This window comes from Diplotaxodon limnothrissa, linkage group LG14 (assembly GCF_057381915.1).
Source record: "Diplotaxodon limnothrissa isolate DT_005_m linkage group LG14, D_limnothrissa_male_GT1.1, whole genome shotgun sequence".
Classification (NCBI taxonomy): Eukaryota; Metazoa; Chordata; class Actinopteri; order Cichliformes; family Cichlidae; genus Diplotaxodon; species Diplotaxodon limnothrissa.
This window is the reverse complement of record NC_140609.1, coordinates 21,929,609-21,955,070: the sequence shown is the minus strand read 5'-3', so window position 1 is coordinate 21,955,070 and position 25,462 is coordinate 21,929,609. Positions and strand designations below refer to the sequence as shown.

Genomic DNA, 25,462 nt, shown 5'->3' with positions numbered 1-25,462 from the left:
GTTGAAGCCATCGCTGCAACAGACTCTGATGAAATTGGTTGTTGAGATTTTCACTGCATGCAGTCACAGTTCAGCTGATAGGACAGAAGAGCTCGTGTATAGTTATTGTCTGAAACATTTTTCCGCCTCCATTTCTTCTTATAGCTCCTGATGAATTAGACTATTCAGTATTAGAGGTTTACAAAGTGCATGGAGGATAAACTCAGATGGATCAAAACCCCAGTAACACCTTAATCAGGTCATCGCAAAGAAAGAGGTTAACAAACCCCCCCCCCCCATGAAAACCAGAAATATATCAGTCAAGCGATATTGTTGTTGCTGGAGTTTTTTTGAATCGCTTCATAATTAGCCAAAAAAGTTTGATACACAGAGGATAAAAAGAGAAATGGCTGAATTAAAACTGTAATTAAAGTACTTAATAAGCATAAAGCTCTCTTGCAAAACTATATATATATATTTTTTTGAATGTATCTATTTATTTACACCTCCCAGAGTGTGCTGTCACATTGGTATTTTTGTGTATCCCAGTATTTTTAGGTAGTTTAAGGAATTATCAGTTTTTTTACTGTTTGTAAAAAAAATAAATAAATCCAGTACAAAAATAAATGTGAATAAATCAACTGCTCCTGTGTGAATCTGTGCACACTTATGAGCTCTTCTACGTGGTTAATAAAATGAATAAAACAAAATAGCTGTAAACGATCGTGTTAATAACATTTTCTATTATTAGAATTTTTCTCAACCAGCTATGATTGTGCAATAACAACTGTAACTAAAATTTGAAGAAAAGCAAAGCAGCTCCTCTCAGGTTTATAAAGCCTGTCTATAAAGAGAGTTTCGCTGAACTGTTAAAGATTTCCTGTTTTGGTTCATTGTTTCTTCCTGCGGCTCACTCCCTGATCAGCAACAAGCAGCAAACAAACACAACAAACCTTCTTCACAGCAGCTGTTTTTGACTTGAACTAGTCAGCAAGATAAGGCAGGTGTTACTAATCACGTTAATGAAGGCTTAGTTTCTAAGCAGAACAGCACCAAGCTTCATTAATGTGATTAGTTACACCTGCTTTTACCTGCTATTAGAAGAAAACAGTTGGAAACCGTTAGAATATTCTGTCGATGATAGATATTTGGATGAAACCAGGTGGTTGGAAATATGACCTTACATGGTTGCTAATTTTGCTCTGAAAGGTTTCCACTGCCTCTGGGTGTCCAAAAAACCCCTTGTTGTTTCATGTTTATACACCATTGACCAGAGTCTGTGTATCATGTACTCACTGGCTCAAACCATGCACAGTATGTGCTGAGAGGGAAAAAAAGAAAGAAAAGATGCTGATGATTGATGAGTGATACAGTGGGAGATGCAATAATAACGGTGCAGTAAGACTGTTGCTACAGAAGATGGCGACAAAAACACGTTTTGCTTGTTGCGTGTTAGGAATAATCTTTGGACATGCTTTACTTTCTGTGTGCATTTGACTGTTTTCTACATCAAATAAGTCAAAGGAAGAAGAATTCCAAGTAAAAGCACACAAACGACCTGCGGATCTTAAAGTGTAGAGGATGTTAAATGGAAAGTCTGCAGTCTAGGGAATTTATAAACCACTGCAGTCCATTTAAAGGTAATCAAGTTCAGTCAATAGTATCGTCTGTACCTCAACTTTAGGTCTTTTTTCTTTTTTAGTGGGTGTATTTGGAGTGAACCTCACTGTTAATGAAAAAAACCAGCAAATATCAAGGTCCCACAAAAATCCCACATTTATTGCAGTTATGGAATTTTGGTTGTCAAAACTTTTTTACATACTTTTATTTATTTTTTTGCTTAAAACATTTATTGTAATTAAAGTATACACAGTGCTCAGTACTACAGAGATCGTACTGGATATCAAAATTGGTATCTGACTTTGGGCTAGTGTAACTCTCTGACACTTTTTCCAAAATGGCTATTTATTTAAAAAATACTCCTCACGCACTACAGTAGTAGTAGTACTACGGACATGAAAATATATGACAACAAGTGACACATTCACAAAGACAGAGTACACAGTGCCGTCATTCAACTGAACGATGGCAGATCACAGGAGGAGGACCGAATCATTCAGATGTGTGTGCCACTACAAAGACTTTGCTGAACCTCTGCAGTACAAATACAGTGAGACTCCTATACAAACTATATACTGTAAATATACATCTGATTTTTTTTATTCTTACTGCTTTTAGGGCAATTTCATTTCCTCCTTTGTCTCATTCTGTGTTTCCGCCTTGTCTGTTTGACTTCGGTTTCTCTTCCAAAACACACAAAATAAAATAAAAAAGTTTTCCTGATGAGAAACTGGAACCCACATATACAGACAGAAAGCAACACTATGTACAGACACCGCATGTGTTTGCTGCCCACACACTCACTCACGCACGCTGATGCAAACTGAGGATAAAACTTGCAGAATTCAGTGTTTCTGCAAAAAAAAAAAAAAAAAAAGAGGCAAAGGGAGAAATCTGATTGGCCGGGCAGCTCAGTACCTGAATGGAAATGCATGGAGCTTAACAGGGAAGGAGACATGAGTATTTAATGCCAGTGATTTGTCCATCAGTTCATCTGTTTCTGGTCCTGAAGTGATAGCTGGATTATCGAAAATGTCTAAAACAGGGAAGGAGAAAGAGAGAAATGGTGGAGGGTTGCAGGATGGAGGCTTTCCTACGGCCCTCCGCTGTAGGAATAATCTGCCTTGTTGTGCATCACCAGCTTGTTGTCCACAAAGTAGAAGCTGTCAGACTGTGTCTCGTAAGGGTGCAGGATCATCTCACGCACTGAGAGAGGGAGAGAGACAGCACACAGCGTTCTAAAACATCAAATCCATCTAAACATGGGGCGGGGGTATTTGTCTCGAGTGCGTCGGAGTGTGTGACACTCACTCATTTCCTCGGACAGCGTGGGGAACTCATAAATGTGCTCGCACGTGTTCTTGCTGCTGGGCATGCAGAAGCCAAACTCGAAATCAAAACTCTTTAGCAGCTGATCGCAGAAGTAGTGTCTCTCAATCATACGGAAGTTGTTGATGGGGGTGTCACCAACCGTGAACTCCACTCTGCAGAGACACAAAGTGGACAAAATACACCCACCAACGAGTAAGGGAATGGAAATACAAACTGCTGTCGCTGCTTTTGACACTTATGATAACAGTTGTAAGAACGCAACAAGGGAAAAGCCTAGTAACAATCAATCTAGATTATCTGCAAACCCAATTCCAAAAGGGTGGCTGCTTAAAACGTGAATAAAACTGAATGCAATTATTTGCAAATCTCAGAAATTCCATATTTTACTCACAGCAGAACACAGAAAACATATCAAGTACTTAACCTGAGAAAATGTAACATCTTAAGAAAAAGCTTGTTTTGAATTTGATGGCAGCAGCACCTCTGGAAAAATTTGGGACAGGGTTTGTGTTCACCACCGTGTAACATCACCTCTTCTTATAACAGTTTGTAAAATGTAGGAACTGAGGAGAGCAGCTGCTGGACTTTTAGGAGAAGAATATGGCGGTGTTTCTAGATTATGGATGGATATGTCTTTTTTGACTGATTTGTGGAATTCACAACAAACTGTGATCAAAGAAAACAATTTCTGGAAGAGTTCCTGATTCCTGACAGAATCATGTCTGTTTTTAATGCAGCACAGTCTGAGGGCCTGAAGTTCACAGACATCCGATAAGCAGCACCTGGCTGCTACTAAAGCCTCTTAATTCCTATGGAAGCAGAAAGGATGCAAGTCTCCTTTATTAGGTTATGGGAGAGTGTCAGATCTGAACACGCTGAGTAGCCTTTAGTGTTTAATTGCATTGGTTGCTTCAGAGCTCTAACAAGTAGCTTTCACATTAGAAATAAATAGCAGTGAAAAAATAAACACATTAGCTTTATTATTTTTATGCGGTTGTGACGAGCAAATCACTTTACTTACAACACACTGCACTGCTCTCTTGTCTTAATTATTCTTTACTGTTATATTTTTACATTCTGCTTACATCTCCATCACCTGTTCCTCTGATAATGTCTCTGATTGGAGCAGACCATGTGCCATCGATCCCCTTTTTGCTTGGAAGAAGAGCGAAACAACACGTCAAACTTTTATGTGAGCCTGAAGCAGAAAGTCTGAGTTAAATAAGAGAGTCGATAATCATAGTCGTGATACCTGTTATCTCTGACTGAGGTTTCACATTTTGTTAAGCCCGGTAATGCAAAGAAGGCCTGGTTTTGTTTAGCTTGCTCTGGAGCACACCCATAAAGGAGGCTTAAAAAAAACATAGTTTGGTGAATTAAATGTGATTAGAAATGATAAAAAGGATAAATCGAAGTTATAAAATTAAAAAATGAAGACTGTCAGGGGTTTTGAGTTTTGGGGAGTTTTGGGTTTTCTATAATTTTGTATTCTTATCTTGTTTTATGTTTCTATACTCTATAATATTGATATTTAGCTTGCTGTATTTCTTAGTGTTTATGGGACCTTTTTTTCAATCTTGGTTGTTGTTTTCACGACTTTAGTTCTGACCCTTTGTTGCAAAGACCTTTAGGTTTGGTCTGTGTTTTGTGGGTTTATGACTTCCTTTTGGTTTTCAGATAGGAGCTCTCTGTTTATGTTGTTAGTTTTACTTTCCTTGTGTTTATGATTTCTTATCTGTGCCTTTAGTTCCCTGCTTGTTTTAGCTGACGATAGGTTTTTAAATTCCCTTTTGTATTCCAAATTCTGTTCCTTCCATCTTATGTTTTGACCTCTTTTCAATTCAATTTCATTTATATAGAACAGCAATTACAACAGCAGCCACCTCAAGGTGCTTTATATATACCTACAAAAAGACTACCTCCATGAGCAAGTACTTGGCGAAAGTGGGAAGGAAAAACTCCCTTTTAACAGGAAGAAACTTCAGGCTCAGGGAAGGGAAGCCATCTGCTGCGACCAATTGAGGACGAGGGGGAGAAGACAGGACAAAAGGCACATTGTAGGAAACACAGAGATGAATAACTAATGATTAAATGCGGAGTGAAAAAAGGTGAATGAAGAAGAAAAACCCAGTGCATCATGGTCCCAAGTCCCCAGCAGCCTAAGCATATTGCACACTAACAAAGGGATCCAGCCCTAACTATATAATTGTATATTTGAGTCTTGGTCTCAGTGTTAGTTATTTCTTGTCTTATTTTGATAGTCTCCTGTCACTAGTGCTTTGCATTTAATTCTACTTCCCCTGTCGCGCCATCTCTGATTGGTTTCAGCTGTCCTCCCACCTGTTTCCTCTCCGGTGTATATCTATTGTCTCAGTCTTTCCTCCTTGCGTGTTTTCTTAGAAGAGTTGTAGTTTTGGCAAGTTTGTTCTTGACCTGCATTATTTTGTATTTTAGTAAAAACACAGCATTAAAGCTGATTTTGAGTTTACTTTCCATTTTCTCAGGCCTACATTTTGGGTCCATCCATCCAGCTGTCAAATGCACTAAAACCATTTACTCTACAGGTTAACACACACATAATCCAAATAATAATAATAATGATGATGATAATACTACTACCAATAATAATGATACAAATTTAGGGCTAATCCCAGTTTAGATTAGTCAGTTGATGTGTTGGTTTGAAATCTGCACTCAGTCTCATGATGAGCAGTTTTGGCTACTTGGTGCCCGACTCAGCAGATGGGCTGGGCCACTCTGTTCACACTCATCGCTGTCAGCCTGCTGCCTGTGACACCAGAGCCTACACATATCCTACTTCCGGTACGTTCCCTCAGTCGGAGCAGCAGGGTTGACCGGATATTACACCACATGGGGACTTACGTGGCTCCAACCTGCCGCAGCTGTAGGAAAGCCGGGGTGAACTGGTATCGGACAAAACGGCCGGCATTGGGGTCACACTGCTTTTTACCACCAGCTGAAGACAAGATGAATAAAAACAACAAAAAGCAGTCAGCTTTTTGAGTTCCAGCCCTTGCTCGGCTTATTTGAGCTATGCACATATGCGTGCAGGTTTTTCCTATTAAACTGATGAACCAATAAACCATCTGACATACTGGAAGGTTTTTGGACCTGCCATATAATGTGTTATCTAGTTTCTGCACGTTGGAGCTCACCTGGTGTCGGAGGTTTGGTGATCTCAAAGAGGACAGTCCCCGTTTCCATGTCACGGATCTTAAATCTGGTGAAGTCGATCATGTGGACGTTTTCTTCTGGAGAGCAGAGGTAATCTGAAGACAGAAAAAAAGAAAAAAATGTGTCTTAGGTTCTTCTGTTGTTTTGTACATGATACAAAACCAACTGTCAGTTAACCACAGACTTCTGTTACACTCCAAGAAACAGTCATATCTGTTGTTACAGGCAGGCCCGAACCGGTCTCACATTCATAAAAGCCAGCTCTGCGCTGAAGAATAGTCACCGGTGTAACATCACAGCGGTGCCAGGAAAGCCATTTTTGCACGTTTTTATCTTCCTCTGCGCCGAGAGAAGTCACAATACAAAACTCCCTACTTCAGCTACTTCAGTGAAAGCCAAGACAGACGTTCAGGTCACGCTGAGCTCAGGGAATTGTCTGAGTCGCTCAAAAGGATAGACACACAAAGCAGAAGCTAAACACGTTACTCAAAGTTTCTAACTTTCAAAGCAACTCACTAATCTCTCATATGTTTGTACTTATGTGCACCGGAAGATACGCCCAGAGTCAGGTTTGACAGCGGCAGTTATGTAGTCTCATTTCTGGCGAGTGATTGAATTGTTTTTGTGATTGGTTTGAGTATGCATATACTTACCTTCAGATAAAGAAATCTTACAAAACAATACAGAAAACAATATGGTGATCCTATTATTGTATGCATGAGTAGTATGTTAGGGTTGTTTAGAAATAGCTTTTCTTTATTTAACTTTTAACTAAAGTTGAAGTTTAATGGCTTAAACATAGTTTTGCTCTGGTTCTATGCAGAGCCTACAGACAGCTTTGCAGATCAACTTCTACATGCATTTATATAGAGAAGCAAAGGTGCTTTGTGTTGTAAGATAAGGATCCTACAATCACCTGGGAGCGGTGTTACAAACAAAAATAATTTCCCACAGTCACCCAATTCAGTTCAATTTAATTAATTTCAGTTGTATTTAGTTTTCATATTGGCAGCTAACAATAACAGTTGCTTCAGGTTTTATACCTTGAAAGCCCCAAACAATCTGACAGTCCCCTATGAGCAGCACAGACAATGTCGCCTAATCATTCAAGCCTTTGTATGTGAAGAGAAGGATTCAATTCTGGATTACACTGGGAAATAATAAAGAGAAGCGCATATATGAGAAATATGATCTCGCTTTCTCTCTCTAGTTGTTCCTCTCTAGACTTTTCAGGGGCCTTTTAGAGCCAACCAAAGGTTTTCTCTTTCATGGGGAACACATCTGCCTTCCACTTTCCTGCTCTGGACTGCACTTTTCAACTATTCTGTATTTGACCTATGCAGGGCATCATCAACAACAAAGCTACATGTTATTGTTTGGAGAACTGCATCAGTTGCATACCTGCTTAGGATCTACAACCGGACACCAAAGCAGCACTGTAAATCTTGCCTCGTTGTGGCTGTTTTTGAAGCTTATGGATGGCTCTGGACCACAACTTGGTTTTTCCTGCTGTAAATTCAGGCTGGTGGGAGACCTCCCATGGTGCAAAAAGCAGTTCTCCTCTCTTCCTGTGCCTTTATATGCCACATTACATTAACATGTCTTCAGTTTCTCCTTTTTGTTGTGTGTTGTTGATTTTTATTTTATTGTTATTTTTTTTAAAGAAACATTGTATTGGGTCAAAGCAAACATTCTCATTCTCATATAATTTCGGATGCTGTTACCTCTCATTTGCTGCTCTCATGTGCTGAAAATCTAAATTACGATAAAGAATTTTTGTCCACTTTTAAAACACGTCTTAACCCCAATTTTATCCTTTGATTTTCAGCCTCAGCGAGACTTAGCTTTTCTTGTAATTAAATTAGCTACTAACTAATTAATTAATTACTTTGCTTTTTGCTTTCATTTGTTTTTTTATTAATGTATTATATAATTTTATTATTTTGTTCCAATGTTCAGCACTTTGCATCACCTGTGGTTGTTTTAGAATGCTTAATGAATAAAGATGATGATGATGATGATGATGATGATGGCTTTTTTACTGTCCTGTAATATTGTTGACCAAACAGGTTGCTTTCCGACAATAACAATAAATGTTTTTTTTTTTTATCACTTTTCTCTTTCAGGATTTTGATGGCATTAAACCAAAGAACTGTCAGATTTGGCCACGTTGGCGCTATGTGTGCACGTATGTGTGCACGTATGTGTGCGTGGCATGTGTGAGACACTGCCTTCCCAACGGGGCAGGATTAGATCTAAGAGGCTTATTGTGTTTTACCATCACATGGACTGACTGTTTGAGAAGCGCAGACACAAATGCACACACTGTATCTCATTAGGGTATGGTAAGGGCAAGTATTATTAGCTGTTTACGTTGCGTAAGTGTTGAAGGGTCTTTCTCTCTGAGCCTTTCATATGATACATTAAGAAAGACAAACATAAGTTACACTAAATGCGTTATCACCTGACTTGAACGGATCTATGTATTTGTATACACACACACACACACACACACACACACACACACACACACACACACACACACCTACACACCTGCACAGTTACATCTTTGACTCCTTCCTTCTGAGGGTTAAGGAGCAGATGGGCCACACAGGCTTTAGCCACCTGCTCTGAGGTATTTATAGACTTCTTCATAAAGGTTAACACACAACACTTAATGTGAAATTTACTGAACACCAATAATAATCATAATCAATCAATCAATTTATTGATAAAGTAATAATAATCTTAAAAAAGAAGAAATCTGAATGCTGTTATGCCGGAGTTAAAGAAAATCCCTTATTTTGCACGGTTTTAATGGAGATTTACACAGGTGGTGAAGTGAGACCCATTACTTAACAGACCTTATTATTTTTTCTAAGGACAGTCTCTTTGGTTCTTTAGAGTTTCTTTCACACTCCAACCAATGCTAACATCTGACATGTATTTTAACTCACAATTTGCATAGAGTTAAAAACTTTATGAGCTTTGATATTTAGGTGAATGAGATCGCGTCATCTTTCTACGGTGGCCCTGTGAAGTCAAACAAACTGCAACTTAAGAAAAATGGAAAAACACCACAAAAAGCAGACAAAACAAAACGGAAGTGTTTTTGGGAGACAATTATGTGACGGACCAGCTTCAGACGTGAACTGCACTGTAAAAAAAGAAAAGAAAAAAAAACTTAGAAGAAGAAGACAGCTGTAAAAACTTGATGCTGGGAACCCAGTTGTGTATTCTGTAAATCATCATTTGTTTTTCGGTTGGGAATCTGTGCAAGCTTTCTGGAATGTCATGCGGAGTTAGCTACAGTCCAGGGGGATTCAGTTACCACATTAAACATTAAGTGTAATTCAATTTGGGATATTTGATCATTAAAAAAATGAATTTGCTATTAATAGATTAATGTGGATACTTTGACACTAAACCATGAACAGAATGGCTGAATGAACGCAACCCCCTGGTTTAGTCACTAAAACAGTTACCGTTAGCTTGTCACTTCCGCAGCTGGTCCGTCATGGTAATGCTTCCCCTTTCTATGAGGTTTTTTTTTTCTATGTCTGTTGTTCTTTTGTGTGTTTTTGCAGCATTTTTATATTGCTTGTGTTTTCTGAAACTGGAGTGACTTTCCATTTTCATAGTGAATAACGGCGTGATCAAGAGATTTTTGCCTTAAAAAAAAAAAAAAAATTTCGGTTACTTTCTGAAACAGTGAGAGTATAGATAGCGTGTGTTTATTTGCAGCGCCCTCTAGTGCTGTGGTTTTTTAATGTGAGGGGCTTATATGCACTGGGAACATTACTATAAGCCTAATGTTACTGCTGCAAATGCAACTTTCACATAGGATTTAAAGAGTGCCTGCATGCTATGTGGCCTAGACGCGATTAGCATGGAGTCGTTTTGAAATAAACCCAAGAACTGAAATCGTCGTCTTGGCTGAAAGCTGAATCAAATACTGTTATCTAACACAGTGCAAAACTACGCTCTTCATGCTGCAGAGATTAGATGCTTGTTTGGGTTACTCACACTAATAACATAAGTATCTACAACCTCTCTCACCTCCCCCAAACCATTTACAGCTCATGTTTAATATGACAGCATGTCAGGGTCCTGAGCTAAATGACTGTTTCAGGGATGCAGCAGAGTCAGAGAGGAAAGTGTTTACACTCAGGATCCAAAGCTTAAAATAGCTACTGTAATTGCAGCTTTGACATTATTTTCAAAGTGAAGGATGTATTGGGTATGTTACACTGAAGTCCATCGGTGTGTTACCCTGCTCCCACGGTTAAACCATCAACTTAAAAAGGAAACTCTCGCATGCGTACTGCACTATTCAAAAGTCTTGAGCTACCTTTGATTTCTTTATATTCTGCTATGAAAACAGGAAATAGGTGCAATGACTTATTGAAACATCAGCATACATATATGGAAATACTGCATATAAGGCACAGATAGTTACCATGCTAATAGGCCTGAATGTCAGTATTTGGTAAGGCCGCCTTTATTCTTTAGCACAGTCTGAACTCTCCTGTTAAACTTTCTTGTAATTTCTTTAAGGAATAGTTCTCCAGGCTTCCTAAAGGATATTCAAAGCTCTTCTCTGGATGTTGTCTGCCTTTTGTTCTGTTCTTTGTCAAGATGATCTCATACTACTTCAATAATGTTCAGGTCTGGGCTCTGGGGAGGCCAATCCATGACTGATAGTGTTCATCTATGTGTTATTCTGACAGGTATGCTTTTACTGCACTGGCAGTGTGTTTAGGATGTTTGTGATGCTGAATAATTAAGCTATTGCCCATCAGATGATTTCCAAATGATACTGGACCGTGGATCAAAATTTGATGATACTTTTCTGCTTTTATAGTCACATCGATATTTACAAGATCTCTAACACCACTGGCTGAAATGCAGCTCCAAACCATAACAGCCTTTACCGTGTTTTACAGATGGCCTCTCTCCTTCCTTGATTTGAACCAAAACTTTTCATAAGACAAACATTCTTCTGAAAATGGTCAGGTACAAGGACTGGACTGAAATTATGTGAAAAAGCAGCCAATGTCCAAAGAAACGCTGAAAGGACTTCAGAAAACCTGGAGAACTATATCTCGCTCCTCGGAAGCAAAATATATAAGAAATGACGGGTGGTTCAAAACGTTTGCACAGTACTGTACATACAAAATCAAAGATTAGGTCAGAACTATTCCCACAGTTTACTCACAGTATATTATAACATTGCTAGAACGCCTTTGGCTGTTTTGATCGAACGAACATTGACTGAAAACTCAAAGTCAGTGCTCTTTCCCTCTGTCCAGTAAGAATCTTTTATGTTACAACCTCAAGGAAAACTGAACTCATCATTTTTGGTGAAATAGCCCTTCCTTTTCTCACAATCTGTCTGACGAGTGCTCTAAGTCTATTTTCTGTAACAGCTACTAAACTTGCTGTCTTTGTGGACAGATGACTGATAGATGTACTTGGTGAATCAGAGACGGCTTCTTGCCAAACCTGATGAAAAAGACAGATGGAGCGTTTCATCTGATAGCAAAGCCAATGAAATCACTTTCATCCAGTGCAGTGCAAGAATTTGCACACTTCTGTGTGCTCCTGCGGTCGCATGAAGCCCAGACTACACACTACAAAACACACTTTGATTTCACAGCCTCTGCACATGGAGCAGCTTGACTGATGATGGGTGACTGCCTTTCAGAGATTTGTAGTAGTCATAAAATATACCCCTTTCACATGCTCGGTGTTTAGAGAACACAAAATTTGGTGTGAGGGGAAAAACACACAAACTGAAGGAAAAATGTCATTTTCAGTTTGTGAAACATATTTAGAACACCAAAAAAGAAAGAAAGAAAAAGAAATAAAAAAAGACAGAGAAGTACAGTATAAACAAATAGGTCTCAGACTGGTTTCTGAAAACATGTAGCTGGGGCAAATCTACCTACTATAGCACATTTGGAATTATTTATATATCGTCTGTGAAAGCAATTAAGTTAGGAGTTAACTCTGCTCTAGATGGTTTTCATCCTGCTCGGGGGCTACTCCACCAGTTGTATCTTTGGAAGATATTTAAGGGTGTGTGGGAGTTTACCCAACCAGTCTAAAGGCATTGGACTGCTTTCTTTAAGGTGTCCTGTGAGGGGTGTTTCAGGAGTCTGTTGTAAGTTACGTAACTGCTGATTAATGGGAAGAAAAATACTACTGCTGAAGCCAGCATCTTAACATATTCCAGCCATGAAGATTACCCCTGCACATTTAAAAAATTATGCTCTGTGTCAATGTGACACAGAGGTCTAGAGCAAGCATCCATATGTGAGGATTGGGAAGTGACCGTCGTCTAACTATTGTTTCAATCAGCGCATCACAAATACACAGTGCTAAAGGGCACTGTATGTACCTCTAAGTGACTTTCAGAAAACAGCATTATTTAACACCTGGGGAATAAGAATAAGCTTAAAATAGAACATTTTAGGCTTTACACACAGTAAGTTTTGTCCAGAGAGTAAAACTTGTTGAACGCGTAGCTTCACTGGTGCTGTAAAAAGGAAACCTGTACACAGCATCTCACTAACAAGGAAAAAAGTACAAGAAAATAACCGTCCATCATTGTAAAGACAGGACATCCACAAAAATGTGGTTAAAATGATGGTTCTATTCGTCAGTTTGCTCTTCTTTCCTTTTTGCACACACACACACACACACACACACACACACACACACACACACACACACACACACACACACACACACACAAAGTGCTGCACTTCACTTCCTTCAATACTGTCACCTAGCAACGCTCCTTGTGATAGAGCACTAGCTCGATTAGCTAGTCTTTTTCCTTCTCCTGTTCCACCTGCCTGCTCCACAACAACAAGGTGCAGCAGCAAATCAAAGGAAAGCATCTCGGATTTGACATCAGTCGTATGCAAACGAAATGCACCACGTCTGGGATCCAATGGAGGTATGCCTGAGGCCTCCTCCTATGGAGGTTTGTGCAGGATGTGCCTGAAGTGCAGGAGAAATTAGACATCCTGTGGCAGTGAAAACAGTGACTCCACTTGTGACATGAGACCTTACTGTACTTGTCATTTTGCTGAAACATGTCATTATCTTCCAGCTCAGGTAGGCTGCCTTTAATTCTGCCTTTGCCTTTTGGATCTTACTCTAACCTCGACACATCTAATTTCTTGGATAACAATCAGACTCATGCTATTAGACTAACATCAGGCTTTTGTTAAATACATGAATTTTCAGTTGTCAACAGAGTCCTGAAAAGAGGCAGCAGCACCTCTACAGAGAGTAAAATTAGCACCAAGTCAAGAGTCATGCTGTGCTCCTGCGTTCAGACTCCCAGAGCCTGTCTGACGGGTGCCACTTATAGCTCCCTAATCCCTGAGATTAGCCCGGAGTTACAGACTTTCAGCCACAGGGATTGACTCCACATGGCTCATTCTTTGACTGCGTGGCCTTTGATTAGTTTTAAGACCTTGTTTTGAATAAATCTAAGAACACAAGTAAGGAAAATGCAAAACATGTTTGCATGTTTTCACCTTAAATCCATAGCCTTTGGCTGCTTGTGGCATTAGCATTACACGTTGGAGTTCACGTAATGATGTATGGTGCACCTGAGTGCGGCGGGTTGTTTCATGTCTCTCAGTTAACAGAACCTGCAGGCAAACTGACAAATGGTGAGGTTCATGGAGAGGTTGCATTCTGAGCAGCTGAATGCAGATGAGATTTTTCTCCTCTTATCTTTCTCCAACCAGAAAAAAGAGGGGGGAAAAGATCCGGGGCTTCCTGTATCTTATGATCAGTGCTGGTGGTAATTCTTTACATTCGTCTGCAATGCACTATGGTTCCTAAATTAAGTAATCACATTAGTTACTAATCAAATATTTATGTCAATTTTGTTACGCAAGTTCTTTAATTACCTGCATAATTTTTGCTTGTGCACTAATCACTTGACTTTGGTTCACGTGGCGGATTTGGATAAAAATAGCAGAGTCATCTGTAGCTTCTCAGGGGTGGATATAACAAATAATCTTGTGGACATTTGTTTTCATATCTTAGTGAGGACAAACAATTGACATAATGCCTTCCCTAGCCACTTGCCCTAACCATCAGAAATGAATGCCTAACTCTAACCTAACCATAAACTAGTTGTAACCCTGACACAAAACCCACATTTTGAGTCTCAAAAATACCTTTAAACTCGTGGGGACGGGCATTTTGCCCCCACAAATATATTAGCATTCCAGTTTTTGGCATATTGAAAAATGGCACTTTATGTATGTTGATTGCACTTTATGTACACACACACACACACACACACACACACACACACACACACACACACACACACACACACACACACACACACATAAAAGCACACAAAGCAATGAAAATTTGAGAATTTTTTTCCCCTTTGTTTTCTTTTTAAGATGTTGGAGTGAAAACAGATGATAGCATTCACCTAGCTTACTACAAGGAGTGATTGTTGTTACCTCTGCCAGCTGTTTTCCTTTTCCACCCTTTATGCCTAGCTATGGTGCAGTGGTTAAAACATTTGCTTGGCAATTGCAAGCATGCTGGTTTGGTTCCAGCTGGAGGCACAAATCCCTTCTGGGGTTGCCTCAGGAAGGGAATCTGGCATAAAACTCTGCCAATGCAGAGCAAACATGCGGTGCTACCCAATGGAACGACCCCTTGTGGTAACAGAACAGCTGAGAGTAGCTTTTATGCCTAAACTAGCCTTCAGAGAATAAAAAAGTAAAATCCCTACAAAAACTGCAAATGCTGAAATTAAACATATAATTTCTCTTTTTTGCTAGCAAGGCAAGTTTATTTATATAGCACAATTCAACAACAAGGTGATTCAAAGTGCTTTACAGAGACATTAAAAAATCAAAAACAAATAAAAAGCATGATTTAAAATTGATTTAAAAAAACAGTAGATAAAATCTGTAGTTAAAATGTAAGTTTTGAAATTTAAGCTTAAAAGTGTGGATTTGATGCTTTATTCAAATGCAGCTAAGAATAGGTGAGTCTTCAACCTGCATTTAAATAAACTGAGTGTTTCAGCTGATAGCAGGCAAAGATCCTCAAAGATCAGCAGGTTTGATTTGTAGGGTAGTGCACACATGTATACTGAATGTAGGTCATCTGTTCTTCAGGTGGAACCACTTCAGTATGGAGTATGATATAACCTCTGCCTGGTAGTAAACACACACACTCCACCTCTCTTCATGGACATCATCCATTTTAAAAAGTGCATAAAATAGCTCAAATTAAACTGCAGAACAAAACAGCTCAAAATATAAAAACATATTTAAAAAAACTACTGATGTTTTTATTGTAACTTGTAAAACTGCACCTTGCAAATAGATAGAGACTGCTTAAAGCAGCAGATTCAGCAGCACACTGATATGAATATTTGAACTCTTATAGTATGGGCCTCCAACCTGTGGCTTTGGATCCATATGTGGCCCTTCCACCTGTCTCCAGTGGCCCCCTTTGGCTCTGATAAGAAAACTAGATTAAGAAAATAATCCTCTTAAATTCTCTAGACCTCCGTATCAGTGGCTAGCATGGATGCACATCTATACACGTCCTGTTTTAGTGTCCTTAGCTATGAACTGAAAATAAAAGTGTCATAAGAAACTTAACAGTGATGGTCAGATTTGTTTGCTTTAATCTCCGATGCTGCTGGTATACTTTACCTGTGGCTGGACTTCTGTCAGAATTAATTTGAAATGTGTCTTTTACTATTTTCCTATATTTCAGCAAATACTTTTATCTGTTTCTCAAACTTATTATCATTACTTATAATTTAATTCCTTAGCACAAGCATGGGAAGAACTCATAATGGCTCAACTCTGTTTTAAAGTGGGTCTATACGGTTTGTTTTTCTTTAAAATTGTTCTGTTTTGTTGATAATAAAACATAAGCAAACTAAACGCTTTTAGTTATTTTAGGTCTCGAATTTCATGAATGCAACAAAATCTTGGTAACACTGAAAAAGAAATGCAACGTCAGAGTACCAAATAATCACTATAACTAGTCTACTGCAGAGTAATTACATGTGGTGAAAGATTTTAACTATTTAAACCTGTTAGCAATGTTACTGTAGGTTAATTTATATGTAACAAGCCGTGTCCCTCCGTTAAGATAACATTAGAAAAAATTTATTTATTTATTTTTTATCTCAAAGCTGGGAAATTCTTTCGTTATAATAGGTAAAAAGTGAAGTTCAGCACAGCAAACATCTAACAAATAGCCTGCATAAGTCAACACTGTGGGGCTCTAGTTTCTCCCAATATACACAGCGTGTAAATTTAACACTACTTTAATGTAAATACTTTTATTTTTCCTTTAGTTGAAGAAGATTTACAAGATGGTAGTGAGGCCTGCTGCAAATGAAACCAGATATTTACATACACTTAAAAAAACACAAAAACATTTTCTTTACCCTCAAAGATGAAATCGGGTCTTGTTTTAGATCAATAAATATTAACGTATTTGTTGTATTTATGAAATGTCTGAATGAAGAAAGAGAAAATTGTTATGTATTTTTTTTATTACTTTCATCAAAGTCAGAAGTATACATATACTTCCTTTGTGTTTGGTTTGCCCTGAAACTGTTTCACTTGGTCAAACGTTTTTGGTATCCTTCCACAAGCTTTCTACAATAGCTTGCTGGAATCTCGTCCCACTCCTCTTGACAGAACTGGTGTAACTGGTACAGGTTTGTAGGCCTTCTTGCTCGCACTCGCCTTTTCAGTGCCACCCACAAATTTTCGATGGGATTGAGCTTTATGATGGCCACTCCAATACCTTGACTTTGTTGTCCTTAAGGCACTTTGTAACTAATTTGGAGGTAGTGCTTGGGGTCATTGTCCATTTGGAAGACCCAAGCTCTAAATTCCTGGCTGATGTCTTCAGATGTTGCTTTAATATGTCCACATAATTTTCTTTTCTCATGATGCCCTCTATTTTGTGAAGTGCACCAGTCCCTTCTGCAGCAAAACAGCCCCACAACATGATGCTGCCACCTCCATACTTCACAGTTGGGATGGTGTTTTGAGGCTTCGAAGCTTCCCCCTTTTTCATCATTACGGCCGAACAGTTCAATTTTGATTCGTCAGACCAGAGGACATGTCTCAAGAAATTAAGATTTTTATCCCCATGTGCAGTTACAAACTGTAGTCTGGCTTTTTTAATGGTGGTTTTGAAGTAATGGCTTTTATCCTCCCAGAGTAACCGTTCAGCTTTTGGTATTACGGGACTTGTTTTGTTATGGATAGTGACACTGACGTATCAGTTTCAGCCAGCATCTTCACAAGGTCTTTTGCTGTTGTCCTGGGGGTGATTCGCACATTTCGCATCAAAGAAACATTCCTCTCTTGGACTCAGAATCCGTCTCCCTCCAGATGATTGGTTGTACGTTCCCATGCTTTTTATATATCTTAACAGATGAACGTTGGGCCTTCAGGCATCTGGAAATTGCACCTAAAGATGAGCCACACTTGTGGACCTGTTTTCCCATGATGTCAAAGAAAGGCTCTGTGATTGGGGTATGCCTTTATATGCATCCACAGATGTGCCACCAACTCAAATGGACTCAATTAACCTATCAGGAACTTCTCAAGCTCAGAATGGAATCATCTGGAGTTTTCATTTTCTTTAAAGACACAATAAACTTAGTGTATGTATACTTCTGGCTTTAAAGAAAGTAAAAAATACATAACAATTTTCTCTCTTTTTATTTTGACGTTTCACAAATACAGGAAATATGTTAATATTTATTGATCTAAAACAAAAAAGTTTACTCTCATTCGATTGTTGATGGTAAAGAAAAAAATGTTTTTGTGTTTTTTTCTGAAGTGTATGTGAATATCTGGTTTGAGCTGTGTGTTGTTGTATGGTTTGGAGATGGAGGCACTGACAACAAGACAGGAGGCTGAGCTGAAGATGTGAAGATTTTCATTGGGATCAACCAGGATGGATAAAATTAGAAATGAGTGTATCAAAAGGACAGTAACTTCTTCAGTTTAAAAGTTAAAAGCTCTTGTTGTTGATATTAATGTGATTGTGTTGAAAGTAGTGCAGTGTCCTATTTTAGTGATGGTGTAAAAAGAAGAAAACGCCCATTTTTTTACTAGTATTGGACAACGAATGTTAAAGATGGAGGAGAAAAAAAGGAAGACCACAGAAGAAGTTTGTGGATGAAGGAGGACACGCACCTCTGTGGCGAGCCCTAAAGGGAACAGATGAAAGAAGGTTTCATCTGTAAAGGACGTCCAGCTCAGCAGAAAAGCAAAGAGTAAAGTTGACTACATCCTGTTTAGGATCACCCATTTTTAATCTGATGTAGCTCTTTCAGAAAATTCTTCCTATCAGGAGGAGAAAATGAGCAGAGATCCAGCATGAATGGCTACAAGCATATGTTTAGTCTCTTGAAGCCACAGTAAATTTTCTAGACTGCTGATTGCAATTTGTAAGGGGCATGAAAAAATATTAATGTTACTGAATAAGCAGAATATTTTCCAATTACTTATTCAGATGCTCCACTGATGATTGTCATTTAGCTTAGCTATGCTGGGGAGTCTAAATTCATCTTCAAGTAAAACTAAAGGTTTATTACACTACGAGGGTTCTGGTGGCATCTTCGCATACACAACTGAACTAAAATTATTCAGCACCAAACCCTGACCTGTGGTAATTTTTCTATTTCAGCTCTCACGGTTTGTCATCCACAAGCAATCAGAATTGATTATATGACTTAACACAAATACCAGCACCAGCCAGTAAGCACAGAGTCATAGGTTATTGATCAGTAACCATGTTAGACCCGATACAGGGTGATGGCCGTCTCACAAGTGCACGTTTACCATAATCCAATTGCTTAAGCAAAAATTAGGCCTAAACTCATGTGAGGGACACCTCACGAGACCGTGCCGGTGACTGATGTGGATTCAAAAGCCATCTCTCTGCGCTTCAGATCGCTCCGAAAGAATAACCTTGCGACAGCTGTGCATGGGAGATTAAGAACCGGCTGCACCAATCAATTTTAATTAAAACTGTATCCATTGTGCTGGCACACATCACAGAGTGGAAATCCCGCCCGATGTAGATAAAGCGCTGCTCTGTGTCCCAGACTTATTAAGGCCAAATAATTGATTGCCCATTAATGTAAAAGGAGCAAGATCGCTTTGAGTAAATCATCTGGATAATTCAAAATTACACACAAGTGATCCTTTGAGTAAAAAGACCCACAGTCTAAGAAAGCATCTAGTGTGGTCATGCTCCTCTCTTCCCACGAAGGTGTAATTTTTTACACTGAAGATAACTTTTTTTTAAACCTGGCTGTATTTTGGAAAAAGGGAAGTGTCAGGTTCCAAACTTTACATCCATCCTTCACGAGACCATTACAACAGGTACAGCTGGATGAAAGCTCTCTAAGGGTGTTTTCAAACCTATAGTTTGCTTACTTTGGTCCAAAGCTACTTGTAAACTTGTAGCAAACTAACCACGTGAGAATGTTCATTCCGCTCATTGGCCAGATGTGTCTGGGGCGGGAACTACAAAAGTAAATACAGGAAGAAGGTTCTGTATTCTGGACCTGTGCTCATCTATAGTACACAGTAGTAGTATCAGGGTGGGATCATGTTCACACCATAAACAAACCGCTCTGGAGACTGAGACTCTTTGGAGGAGGTGGTCTTGGTGCGGTTGTTTTGGTCTGCAACCGAGTGCGATTACCATGTTCAAACCTGCACAGACGAACTGATTTAAACTGACCAATCTCCTTTTTCAGGCTAATTAGGACATGAATGAAACAACATCGAAAGCAAAAAAGTCAACACAAACTAAACTTCTACTGCGTGCATGTGTGCTTTTGTCTCAACTAAAGATAGCTGTCACCTTGAAAAGTGGTAAAATCTAGTGGTCATTCTATTCATAATGGACATTGTGGTTTTAAGAGCAGCATGGTGATTAGTACTGTTACCTCACAGCCAAAAAGGGCTTGGGTTCAGATCTGGGCTGAGGCATTTTTGAATTGCATAAGCAGTCTGGACAGTTTCACATTACCAGGTAACATGATGAATGTAAGTACCCAGCAAAAATTGTGTTAAATGATTGCTGTTTTATCATATTTAAGAAACAGTTCTAAAAGTTGTGCTGTTATCTGGTTGTCTGCTTCAGCTGTTTTGTGGATGTCATGGTTGTTAAGAAGAATTTTGGTACATTATGATTTCTCTATGAAAACAAAACAGAAACTTAAGCACCATAAAATGTGATCGAAGTCATGGCTTTGATAGCTAACCTGCCAACACAACATGGACTCTAAAAGCTTGTGTTAGAAGGGTCTGACTGGACCATCTCTGGTCTCTGAAAAATAAAGCCAGCATGTAAGTGGCTAAATCTTCACTTCCTCTGTGTGCTGCTCAAGACTGACTCCAACAGGTTACAAAGTCTAAAAGCTTACAGCAATGCAATAATGTAATGCAATACTGTACTAAATTCAGTAATTACACTAGCTGCAATTGTGTCATTACAAAAGGTCTTCATTTATCTGCGTGCCGCTTGGATAAAGTTTTTAAAGTTCATGTGTAGCAGGAGGAAAATAGCAGCGCAGTCTACAGCAGACATTACTTTTATTTTTAGTTCCCAGAAGGGCAAGAGAGAGAAGGTAAAGTGCAAACTGCATCCAAGACAGAAACAAATGCATTATACTGCTTCACAAGCACCTGCAGAGACAACATGCTAATGCAAAGCTACACAGCAAAATCTCCAGTGTTAAATTAACACTGGAGAGTGTCTATATGGGTCCACACCTCTGAGTGTTAAATACAACACTGTTGAGTGTTAAATTAACACTTTTGACAGTGTTATATGTTTAAAAGTAACCTAGTCAGTTTTGAAGATTAACAATGGCTAACACTGAGCAGTGCTGATTTTCTAACACTGGAAAATAACTCAAAATGTTAGAAATATTCCAGTGTTAGAAAATCAGCACTGCTCAGTGTTAGCCATTGTTAATCTTCAAAACTGACTAGGTTACTTTTAAACATATAACACTGTCAAAAGTGTTAATTTAACACTGGAGATTTTGCTGTGTAGTAAAGAACCCAGGATGATGTTAAATCTGAATGTTTGCTGACCCCAGCCCAGTACCCAAAGCCTGATCTTCAACAGGTAATGAAAGCAGTGATGGACAATCAGGTTTGAAGCCTTTGTTTCTACCATTTTATGTTTCTAATTTAAAATCACTGTGGTGATAGCTTTGAAGTCTCTTTGGCCTGGTTTTCAGCTTTATGGTTGTACCTAAAAACTAAGAGAAAATAATACGTATTTATTCTCATTAAGGTACAAATAGGGTAGAGCTGTGGAGACCTGGCTTGTCTGGTCTTGTTCTGTTAAAGCCAAATAAAGATCTGTTAGTCTGTTTAACTGACTGGCCTCCAAGTTGTCCGGCAAACCTCCACACCACATGCCCGCTGGACCTGCTAGCCGCTCCTTCCTCGCCAGACCACCTACAGCCTCATCTAGCATCGAACAGTCATTAGACTGAACCTCTTTACTGTATTTGTGTCTTTTGGATCATTTATGTTGGATTTGTTTGGTTGCTCTGTCATCCAAGCAAATCCATGAAGCAAATCCATGAAGTGTATCCATCATTATGTTCATTCATTCAAATTAGCACTAATTAGCCTGTATGGGTGTCTTTGCATTGTAGCTGTCAGTTTATGATTGCAGCTAACTGCGCTAACTAGCATTAGCTAATAAATTAGCACTCCATTCTTTCATCCATATCAGGTACAGTGCAACAACAGGCTGAAGAACAAAACCAGTAAGCCCATCTTTGATCATGACCTCAGTGTTTGAAAGTTTGGCTATGTATATTGGTTGTATCAACAGCAGAATATAAGGAAAGGTAAACGTTAAATACAGTTAATTCAGTGCAGGTGTGGAGGATGAGCACTTTTGACAGAGACCATTTCAAATCAGCTATAATTTGTTTAAACAACTGAGGTGTAATGAATGACTGATTCAGTATTTTTATGGTTTTGGTGTGCAACAGTGAATGCATCCACTGCTGCACACTGATAGCATAAACCAAACACACCCACAGTCACAACCCTTCCCATAGCGTTCCAACAAAGGGTCATTTCTGTCTGAATCCACCTGCTAACAGCAGTATTTCAGGGATCTGGATCTCTCAGGTAGCTGTAATCTCACTGTGGACTGTATGTTTTAAATTGTCAGCTGGAAATTTAAATGCATTTTCAGCAAGAGGCACAATTTTCCTGAAATCCTGACTGCCTTTCTGCGGCACTCAAGTGCACTTACATGGAGACATAGTTAGACATGGTGGATGACAGGAAAGTGGCTACAATAGAGAATTAAATAAACATAGAATGTTTCCAGAAATGTCTGTAACAGGATCAAATATTTTAAATTTAAGTCTCCCGTTTTTTCAGAAATCTGTGTTTGATTATAACCAAGAATAACATATTTCACACCGCTCTTGTCCATCAGTAATTCTTGATATGAGGTTACAGGATTGCAAGCGCAACATTAATTTAGTGTCAGCAGTAAGCCTGCTTACAGTATGTCCGTCTGCAGCCATATCATAAATCATCTGATAAATAATTTCCCCCAGGGATCAATAAAGTATTCTGATTCTGATTCTGATTCTGATCTGTAATGCAAACAGTGAACTGATTATGTGCCATTTTTCATGTCACAGCACTGTTTCTCATCTGCCTGGATTATATTGCTTCTCCGTTCTGCCTGTGTGACAATGAGGCGCTGTGCCTTGCTTATCAGCACTGAACCACCATGACAGACTGGAGATGGGCTGCCCCAAAATGGTGGCATTTGCTTCCCAAAAGCACAAAAGGAGAAGTCATTTACATAGCAGGCTGCGGTATTTTCTGCAGACGCCTTTTCTCGAAAAGATTTTCTTTCCCTTGCAGCAGAAAACAATAGCCAAAATTATATGAAACTGTGCTTATCTGTGGGATATGTGTGTGTGTGTTTTTTGTTAAATGGTGAGGACTTGGAACCACTTTTGGACACCTCGGTGTGAAATAGGGCTTGACGACAGGTTGAAAAAGTCATCTTTCACCATCGAGGATTACAGCCACACCGCGTGTCTATAACAGGGTGCAGCTCAATAAATGAATGAGTGGCAAGCACATTTGTAAGCTTATTCCTAGTCTCCAGGGTCATTAATTACCTGAGGTGTATGGCTCCACTGCAGAATGCTGTTACAGCCATTCTGACATAATCCAGATTACATGTCAGTGGAGAGCGGAGATTACCGCACCATCACGAGTGATTTAGGAATTATCAGGCTGATGCAGGCCGAGCACTGCCTCTCCTCTTCTGAGGGGTTACTGGATGAAAATCCATGTGACTGTTTGAGAAAAGAATGAGAGCGTGACTTAAACCGAACTGAATAAATAAAAATAAAGGCAAAAAAATTGGATTTGTTTGCCTTTTCACTTTGTCAAAAGATCAGTCACTTGTTGAAATCCCTTCTTGTTGCATGATAATAGTTGGGAAATCTTAACTCTAATGTTTAGATTAGCATCTTTTTTTCTCATTGAGTTGGGGTGTGATTTAGTGCTTCATCACACAGTCTTTTAATACTGCATATGGATATTCCAGTCATTAGTAACAGTTTGGTCACATTTGCTCCTAAAGTTGTTAAGATGAGGCTCAAAAAAACTAAAGTAAAATCAGCTAATCACATTTCTTTGCTCACACTAACTGTCGCAGGCCTCGAGTAGTGTTACTATACTGTAAGTTTTCACACAAGCCACCTCCACAAATTGTACAGTTTCATAATAGTGCATCCTTGATCACCACAGAGATGCAATAGATGGACTAAAAGCACCTGCGTGAAACATCCTTGTGAGAAGAAGACACGTGAGAGAGGCTTTCACTGTTCCCCTTCTCCAGCACAAGTTTATTAAAGTGTTGGGAAAGCAGGCCTGGTGCTGGGGAGAGCCTCTGTGGCCTCCCTGCTTCCATTACATAATGTGGAAAGTGTCAGTTATATATGACAAACAACAAGTTAATGGTATCACTGTCTTGTTTTTGTTCCAACTGTCTGAGAGGAGCTATAATCAGTGGATCACCTCTCCGGCCACCTGTTACCTCAGAGCCACAGGTATCTTGAGGTGAGGGAGTAGTAAGCATCACTCAGGCCCCCCTCCCCTGCAGTGGGAGTTGAGAGGCGCACATTAGAAGCACCTACACTCACCTGCTGTCTCTTTCAGTGCCTACACAGTCAAACACAGAGGTACAAAAACAAAACAAAACAACTGGAAGCATTCACACACACACACACACACACACACACACACACACACACACACACACACACACACACACACATACACTGATGCATTAGTAGTACCAGTCAAACTTTGCACGGCAAATACATCTGCAATTGGACGAGACATCTAATCTACAACTGCACACTGACTGAAACGCACACTGATTACAAGTGGTTAATCTTTTTTTTTTTAAGCTATAACACTCGGAGGTTATGTCAGAGTCGCTGTCCATGGTATCTGTCAACAAGGAAAGCACATTTACAAAAAAAGACACCGCGAACAAGGAAGGAGCACATGGGTCTGCACTAATCCCATCTAACAGTAAGGCTGAACTCATCCCCCCGTATCGTGCGAGTTGCGGCGGGTTACTCACTCTTGGTGATCTTCTGTAGCCCGAGCACATCCTCGGGCGTTATTACGGTGTGTTTGCGCAATTCTTCTTCGGTTGTAACCGGGATGCCCATGTCTGATGAGTTGCAGCCTTGCTGCACTTTCATGTCCGGCAGGAGAGGGTTGTTCGGAACGCGACCTGGCAGGAACTGAGGCTTTCTGATGTTCTCGGCGTCGTCGCCGCAGGAGCCGATTTACTTGCGCCTTTAGTTACGCGATGGCTAATACGCCGTACAGCAAATAGGCTCTACTCTGTTACAAGAATAACTCATTCTCCGAGCCTCCTCCCCTTCTCGATCCGGTAAAAGATAAAAATCAGCCCTCGGCTCCCTCCCTCCTTCCCTCCTCCTCCAAGCCTCATCGGCTCTCTCGCAGCTATTTAATCCAAATCCTGCGGCTTTAAAGCGACCGGCGATGCGTGGCTGTCCGTCTGCGCGCCTCGTCATGCGCTGCCGGTGCGTGCGCGGTTGGCTTTTTGCTCAATAACAGTTTCGCACCTCCGAGATGAGCTCTGGCACCTCCCGCGTGGAAGTTAGTGGGGGTCAGGAATAACCGCTGGAAATCGTATTGTGGATGGTGCGTTCACT

General features: G+C 39.6%; 1 protein-coding gene across 1 annotated transcript; it reads right to left on the bottom strand.

The window, feature by feature from the left end:
* Positions 1–2,692: 2,692 nt before the first annotated feature.
* Positions 2,693–24,982, bottom strand: unc119a1 (unc-119 lipid binding chaperone a1). Its single transcript, XM_085370719.1, has 5 exons — positions 24,859–24,982; positions 6,108–6,221; positions 5,815–5,908; positions 2,911–3,083; positions 2,693–2,805 (listed from the first exon to the last, which is right to left on the bottom strand). The coding sequence occupies exons 1-5, from the start codon at positions 24,980–24,982 to the stop codon at positions 2,693–2,695; spliced, it is 618 nt and encodes a 205-aa protein (XP_085226845.1).
* Positions 24,983–25,462: the final 480 nt, after the last annotated feature.